Below are 8,484 nucleotides of genomic sequence, written 5' to 3' on the forward strand. Positions count from 1 at the left end.
AATTCTGGTGAAGCTTTGGCTGAAGTACTATGTCCAGCTTTGAGCACAACATTTAAGATGCAAAGAAACCAAAGCAAGTAGAGAGGAGAGCAAAAATGATAAGAGGTTTGGAAAACATGATCAACAGGAGGTTGAAGGAAATGGGTTTGTTTAGTTTAGAAAAGAGAAGACAGAAAGAGGAAATGACAACAGGCTTCAAATATGAAGGCCCATTACAGTGGACAGTGATCAATTGCTTTCCTGGTTAACTAGGGAAATGAGAAGAAGACAATAGTTTCATTAGCCTGAAGAAACACTTAGGTGAAATGTGAGGCAAAGCTTTCCAACTATTAGGATAGTTAAGCACTGAAGCAGATTATTCAGGGAGACTGTAGATATTTTTATGAATAGGTTAGCCAAACATCTTTAGAAACCATCTAGACAGAGCTGATTCCTTCAGATCACAGAGGCAGAGAAGATGACCGCTTCTGGTTTACATGCCAGTGATTTCCATAAGGAAGTACAACATCTCCTTACTCAGGGAACAGGACTCCAGGTGGTTCATGCACTGAAATGCAAAACTGCTGGGTGCAAGGACAGGAATAGATTATTAGACTCACATAAGCCACATTCAGCAAATCTGAAGAGGAAGTGCACACTTCTCAGCTCAATGAAGGAGTCAGTTCAGACCCAGCTCCAGCAAGAGCAATTACTTTAACTGGAGATCCACTGGTTTATACCGGATGAAACATAAAGCTCAAAAGGCCCATTACATCAAAAGCACTAGAATGGAGTACACTTCACAATGATCCCTGGGGTCCACACAGCAAGGAGAGAAAGAAGTAACCAAAAGTCGTGTCTATGAAACGATATGCATGAGAAATTACTTGAAAGCCTCAGGAAGCCACATCCTTCCCCAGAGAGAAGGCTAGAGAAAGAAAAAGTAAGTCTGGCCCAGAGAGTCTAAATTCTTTAAATAGTTTTGAGTTTTTCCCAAACACTCAGAATACGTTCCTGAGTCCATAAATGATGAGTAAGGATTCCCAGATAATTGAAGCACCACTTATAATTGCATTGCTTAACACATAAGGAAATGAAACAGCTAGGTACTGTGAATCGCTTACCAGAGTGCTGTATGATCGTTGCTGCTTTCCTCACCTCATCCTGAGACCGACCATCTGTTACAACAACAAGTACCTTGGGAACACCTCGCCTCATGCCACTCTCCCAAGTCAAAACCTTTTCTTTGATAAATGTTAGAGCTTTGCCTGCAAAGTGCACAATGAACAAGGAATCAGCCATATTATCCACAAAAGAAATCCCTTACTCTACTTTGAAAGGGCAATGGCCACACAACTAAAACAGAAGAACATAAATACCTAATTCTTCAGCCATGCAATATTAGGATAATGAGGCAGTTTCTGAAAACATTTTATCTTAAAGAAATATAATTACTGCTCAGAATTACCTGTCCTTGTGTTTCCTCCTCTGTACTGAATATTTTGAAGAGCTCCCAGGGCCTGGGCCTTGTCATCAAATGTATTCAGTTTAAATTCAGATTTTGCCTCATCACTGTACTGCACAAATGAGACCTGAAACGGAATATATCACAGTGTTCAGTCTAATACCTCCATGTTCAGCCCAACTCTCTCCACTGAAGTGTGTACTGTGGTATATTAGTAAGCATTAAATAATTGAAAAATCTTTTTCATGTATGTATGATTATGCACATACATACATATTTACAAATCACAGCAACGTACACACAACATTCTTCTTTCTTTCTCTTTCATGTATGAAATGTAATGTGACCTTAAATACATATGATTCAATTATTGCTATTACTATGATGCAGTATATATAGTGACTATTCTCTGCTTCTGAGCAGATGTACAGTATCTAAAAAACCTCTTCCACGTTTTTTATGAAATACAAAAAGAGCTTGGCAATAGAATGTCAATAAAGTTGCATATACACAAAATTGTGTACTCTTTTGCCTTAAATACTAGAGTACAATCACTGAATGTTTATTCTAAAAACATCTTTAAATTTAAATATTGTATATGTATATATTTAATTTTGTTCCTTTTACATATTCCGTAAAATTGCAACATTATACTATACTAATTTGATGTTGAATAGACATCTCTCTGTATGTGTATATTCACATTTCTTAAAGTAAATTCCCCTTTTTAAATTATTGCTATTGAATTCAAAACCTGAGATTGTTGCAACTATCTCAAGAGGTATGTGACAAATATTTTACTAAACGTTAGCAGTTACATGTCTCTGTGACAAATATTTTACTAAACGCTAGCAGTTACACGTCTCTGTCACCTCTACCAGGCCTTCTCTATCTCTAGACAAGGGACTCATAGTAATTCACAGGAAAAAAATACTAACAAACAAACAAACAAATGGAAAGGAAAACTACATGGTATAGATTAGAGCTAGGAAGGATAAAGAATGTCTGAGACAAAGCAAAGTATGAGGGGTACCTTTTCCTTAAAAATATGTCTAAGGAGTTAAAGATAGGGAATCATAGATCTAAAAATATGCCTAGAAGATGAAAGGCAGTTCATGAGCAACGTAAATAGTTTTTATAGTTACTGGGGAAAATCACTCTTCCACAAAAAAAACACCTTCAGCCTTCCAAGCAAAGAAGATGCATTGCACCTGCAGGTCATTGCAATGCTCCAGAAAAACCTTGTTTGAAACTCTCTCATGTCTCATGTTATTCACTTCATCTAGTGAAAGAGAAATGGTTGTGGGAACCTAGGCAGTGATCTCATCCAGCTTCCCATAAGCAGAAGAAAATCAGTAATGGTGCAAGGCTTACAGTAAGCCTAACAGGAAACGTCTCTGACATAACCATGATCAGCCCAGAAATCCTGAAAGTCTATTCCTCATTAACTATTACTGTTCAATCTTTAAAGATGCATTAATTTATTAAGAGGACTAACTTTTCACCTTTTCGTACTTTCCCTATGCCCACTGTGGAGTGGACCCATGTTATCTATCTTTAGGATGGGATGAAGAGACCTCTGGACATGCCTCTCTTGAAGGAATTCTGCCTACTTACTTACTGCAGTGGGATTCTAGATAGCTCAACCAGCTGGACTCTTTACATGCACAAGACTCTTTTCTTGCACTAAGAAATTAAAACATAACCCTCACTTGACAGTCAGACTGTCCCCAATCAGATTTCTGATATGACAGGCAAAACGTAGCATATAACAACTAGGCAGTGTGCCAGTTGTTGATGCCCTATACAAAGAAACAAAAATATAAAATTAACCATACATTGACCATACATCACCCCAGTTTCTCTGCCTGGAGGATTCCCACACACTACAACTTTTGTCTTTCAGAATAGTAGCCTCTCAGGATAGACTGGATTCCCTTTGTATTTACAAAATGCCCAATATATTTCATAAATAATTATACATGTACACATGTACACTTGCACCGTACAACAATCTAATATAAAAAAATGACAGCATTCTAAAAGAAAGGAAAAATCAGATGTAACTTTAGTAATTCAGCTTCATCTTCAGTTTCCCTCCAAAATGTACCCAATGGAAATAACAAACCTACCTGGATTCCAGCAGGATTAATCAAGTCAAAGGCTCCTACTGTATCAAAAACAAATTTCACTACTTTGTTGAAGTTATCATCGCCAATACTCCAGGAAGCATCAGTCAAGAATACTATGTCTGCTTTGGCACCTCTGCATACTGAAAGACCAAGAAAAGGAACACTTAGAACACATCATTCACAGCAGTGTTAAATAAAGAGCATTACTTTGAAATTTGAAAATTCAAGAATGACAAATATTCAGCAAATTTCTGTTACCATGCAGTCAACCTGGCAGATGGCTTATGCTCAGCACAAAACCATTTATTAAAAATTTTCAAAGAAAAGTGCAAGAAATTAGGAAGAGCTCAAGAATCAAATGCAAATGTTTAAAATGACATTTCTTTTCTGAGCAGCTACCATAAAACATAAGTTGTCTGCTAAGGGCCAGGCTCACAGACTTGCTGCAGAGCTATAGAATATCATCTTTTTTCCCCAAATGTATGCACCTTGCTGTCCTAAACCAGGAAATTTTGGACTCCAGTAAAGCTCAACAGCAAATGGATGGCATTAGGAAACTGGTCTCAAACTTCATTTCCCTAAAATACTGTGCTAGTTTTAAATCTATTTAAACTTATGAAAAATAGAATTAAACCCTGAAGCAGTGCAACAACTATGTAAAAATACTGAATAAATCTACAAATAAACATACCATCCCGAGCTGGAGGGATTGTGGGAGGTGGAGGAGGTGTAGGTGGCAGAGTTGGTGCCTCTGTAGGTTTGAGAACTGAAATAAAATAATTTTTTTTTTACTCTATATAAATTATTTCATTCAAGGAAAAATTCTAGATTATGTATTATATTACCACACAGAAAGATTCAAATCTTTTTTCACTAACCTAAACAATCTATAATTGGTAAGGAAAAATTTTGTGTATTAGAAGAGTAACGAGATTACAGCTGCTGTTCAAACAAAGCTACATGGTTTCATTATAACAGAAATGCTTTTACATGAATAACATTGCACTCTAATAATGCATGCCAATTTTTCATCCAAGTGCTAGGAAACACTTGGTTTGAAGAAGAGCATAAGAACTTCTCTTTCCAGTTATAAAATCCAGTTGACATTATACTGAGAGAAAGAGGAAAAAAGATCACTTACAAGATATATTGAAAGCCATTTAGGAGCAAGACAAATTCTACAGCTGAAAGAAGACAAGTCCTATAGCGAAAACTTAAGGTTCACAGTACCTATTACCTACCTGTACGCTCCCTCATAGAGACTGGAGGTCCCTCAAGGTTAGGGGTCTGAACAAAGACGGTAGCATTGTATTCTGTTTCTGGTGAGAGACCAGTAAAACAATGGCTTGTTTCCGATCCGCGTATTGTGATTTCCTGTCCTCTGGAACCTGTCAAAACAAAGCCCAATGGAAAGAAAGTTAGAACCCACTTTTAATATGTGTGCAAGTAAGTGTAGAAATTAAAGACCTCTTGCGAGGGGGTTAGACGGGACAGCAGTCTTGTTCTTGTCCCATAAAAGCTTTTCTAGACAAGATTATGTGGTGATTACACACCCTGGAGCATATTGGAGAGTGACTACATTCCAGTGTACATGTGAAATCCAGGTAACTAGCAGATTCCCACTAAAGAATGTTAACTTGACAATAAGCAGCACTCTCTCTTTGCAGCTTTTTCACCACTTTAGAAAAACAGGTTATGTTCAGAGCTTTAAAGCTCAACTAGATGCATCATGGCTTCTGGTGGAGGCTTGCCACCATCCCAGATAAGTGGTGCTGTCACTGAAATAAGACAATTATGTTTCCAGAAAATGCAAAAAATAAAATGCACTCACCATCAGCTGGGTTTAGTTTCAGTCTGTAGGAAGTTGCTGACCGATGAGCTGACCATCGGATACAGAAGGTATCCCAACCCACTTTGTAACTTGTTAGGTCAGTGACATTCAAGTATACTGTGAACAGAGAAGGAGATAAATTGCTCTCTGGAAAACCATATGTAATGGATGTTAAATGAAGCACATCAAAATGAAAATTATATTAGCAATGTTGGTTCAGAACTTGATTTTTTTTAAATATTCACAGACGGAAAGAGCAGTTCTAGTCAAATCTCTTCATTTTCTGTTACACCCTAGAGATCCCAGCCTAGCTATTTACAAAGGCCCAAAGTCTGATACCCGTCCCGTATTGGGTAACAGCCTGTTTTATGAGTTTTCATATGAAGTAAGTTGAGTTCTTTATAAAATAAGAAACTTCCAAAAATCGAAATATGACTCTCATATATGGTAGTATGAAAAGAATGTACCGAATCAAGAAAACTCAGGATGCTTGATTTATCTTAACTGAAGAAATTTTTAGAAGTTTCTTAGCTGAGGCCATCAACAAAATCATCTCCTTCCGAAAAGCTGAAGTTTCAGTCACTAGACATTCCTGTGAGATAAAGGCAGAGTAGCAAAAAGCCTAGACCTGCTTAGATTCTGTAGCACCCTGGAGACAGTTAAAGAATGACTCCAGCTATAGCTGACTAAAATTTTAGGAAGCAGACTAGAAAATTCTATATCATCAAATCATTACTTAAAACTGTATTTCCATTACTGTTCCCAAGCTTAGTGTTTTTAAGATCTACATCATGGACAGATAAGTATTCTCCATGAGAGGATATTCAGACTGCCTAACAACCAGCCTTAAAAATCCTCTCTTAATCAATATTATCTCAGATCAGCATATATATCTAGCATGACTACAACAAAATTATTTTGACTTACACGTAGTGCCTTGATCTGTCAAAGGTATGCTCATTCCAGAATCATACTGGGCATAAACATTTACATCGTAAGTAGTACTGGGAGACAGATTATGCAAGGTGTAGGAAGTCACTTCTCCCACAAAAACCTCCATGGGATCATTTGAACCTTGAATTGAAAGGAAGCATTAAGAAAGTACAGAGAGAGAGAAAGATGCATGATTAGGTGAGCTACAGTCTTTTACATGTCATCAATCATTAATCTCATTTTTTTCGAAAACAAAACATACTAATTACTTAAATTTTAGCATATTAGACTGTTGCAAACAGAACATACACATAGCTTTACAAGCTATTGAGCAATGTTTGTGTTTAATTTAACTTACAGAAAAGTATGTATATTGTTTCACTGTCACATAAAACAAAGCTTCTGAAGGACATTAGTACCTAAATACTTGTCCAATACTCATCTCACATACACCAGAAGGACAGAGAGGTATTAAAGAGAGAAAAACCAAGTCTGGTCCAGGACTTCATCTAGTCACTTTATTAAATTTTAACTATACAATCCAGTCTCCGTAATTGAATGTATGAAACACTGTATGTGATAGTTTGTGCTTCTTATAAAATACTGATAATAAGACTTAAGCTTCCATCAAAATCAGTAAAAAAAGGAAATAAATAAATCCTTTAACACTAACATTTCACAATGCATATGATTCCCATTCTGATCTCCCATTAGCTATTCACTATTCTGGAAGTGGTTTACTTGGAATGAACAGGTTTTCTTACCCACAGGTTTGTATACAATCTTATAGCCAAGAACAGGGGATGGTGAAGGATCCCAGGAAACTCTGAATCGTGTATACCATTCATCAGTTATATACATATTTTGAGGAGGAAGCAGGCCAACTAAAAAGAAAGAAAAACGCTCTAATTAGACTAGTGACTGGTTTTCAATCTCTGGAAACTTACATTGTAACTCTATCAGGTAACAATCATGTCAAAGACATAATTAACATAATGAAACCTTAACAATGTTGGAGTGCTCAAGGAATACATGCCTTAAATTTAAAAAAGAATATACAATATTAAAACTGATTACCAGTTCTGCCATTTCCAGTCAGTTGTCCACCATCTCCATCTTCGTACACAGCCACAACAGTAATTTTATATGGCGTATCTGATTGCAGTGGTTGTAGTATCACATTATTTCTTATCCCAGGAACTGTTGTCTAGAACACAAAAGAAACAGAGGTAAACAAACTCACAGTCCTGTAATTGATCAATAATGACAGTAACTAGAACTAAAAACTTGTTTTGACACTTGGTGCACTTTTTTTATGTCCACTGTGGATAAAGGCATTTGGGATATCTTAAGGGTTATAGCCTATAAACAATTATTAGTATTTTTTATTTTAAATTATAAAACACTGTGGTCAGCACAAAAAGATACATCAAATTGACTCTTCAGACCCTACCCTCATATCAGACTGAGATGATGCTGCAGTTCCTCACCAAGATTTCAGTACTGTTCCCTCATAGAAAGAAAAAAGTCATGATGATGTGTTTGGAGACAGAACAAGAGAGGAAAAAGCTCCTAAAATGGGGATGGAAGTCAAAATCATTCACGCTACTCATCAGTTTCATTTCTACCGTTTCGTTATCCTCATCTTAGGATATCATTTTCTTAGCAGAAATAACGGTTAGTCTGAGAAGGAAGCTCTGAATATTTTGATATGTAAAACCATGCCTGTTTATGCATCCCCCAATTTCTTCAACTTCCTGGTGCAGCCATGCACTATTGCTCCCTTCTAATGAAAAGGTAGGTATAATCCAAAAAGTGACACTGCGCCATAAAATGGCCATAAAGCACTGAAACTATGGAAAGTAACTTGAGGTATCTATCTCAAAAGCATGTCCCAGTCAATATTTTCATTATTACTTGACAAAAATTTTCAGTTGTTTGAGACTTGCTATTTTTATGAAATACCCAATTTTCTGCAAAGAAGATATGTGTGTTGAAAAATATGTGAATCCTGATTAACAGGTCCAACAGGGAATTTTCAACCACTGAATTTTCAGCATGCCCTATACAATAATATATAAGCAGTAATAGCATTTAAATAGCGCTCTATACATGTTACATTTGGGCTGGTGGCAGTCAGCAGG

At 36.5% G+C, this 8,484-nt stretch overlaps 1 protein-coding gene across 1 annotated transcript in view; it reads right to left on the minus strand.

Annotated features, from left to right (window-relative positions):
- Positions 1–8,484, minus strand: part of LOC104079190 (collagen alpha-1(XII) chain) — a 49,143-nt gene that overhangs the window by 34,542 nt on the left and 6,117 nt on the right. Inside the window, exons 7-15 of the mRNA XM_009581131.1 lie at positions 7,418–7,547; positions 7,105–7,224; positions 6,335–6,481; positions 5,408–5,524; positions 4,818–4,964; positions 4,268–4,342; positions 3,577–3,716; positions 1,448–1,571; positions 1,104–1,247 (exon numbers count right to left, since the gene is read on the minus strand). Coding sequence (XP_009579426.1) covers positions 1,104–1,247; positions 1,448–1,571; positions 3,577–3,716; positions 4,268–4,342; positions 4,818–4,964; positions 5,408–5,524; positions 6,335–6,481; positions 7,105–7,224; positions 7,418–7,547 — 1,144 coding nt within the window. The remainder of the gene's footprint in view (positions 1–1,103; positions 1,248–1,447; positions 1,572–3,576; positions 3,717–4,267; positions 4,343–4,817; positions 4,965–5,407; positions 5,525–6,334; positions 6,482–7,104; positions 7,225–7,417; positions 7,548–8,484) is intronic.

This window comes from Fulmarus glacialis, unplaced genomic scaffold, assembly GCF_000690835.1.
Source record: "Fulmarus glacialis isolate BGI_N327 unplaced genomic scaffold, ASM69083v1 scaffold10967, whole genome shotgun sequence".
NCBI classification, from domain to species: Eukaryota; Metazoa; Chordata; class Aves; order Procellariiformes; family Procellariidae; genus Fulmarus; species Fulmarus glacialis.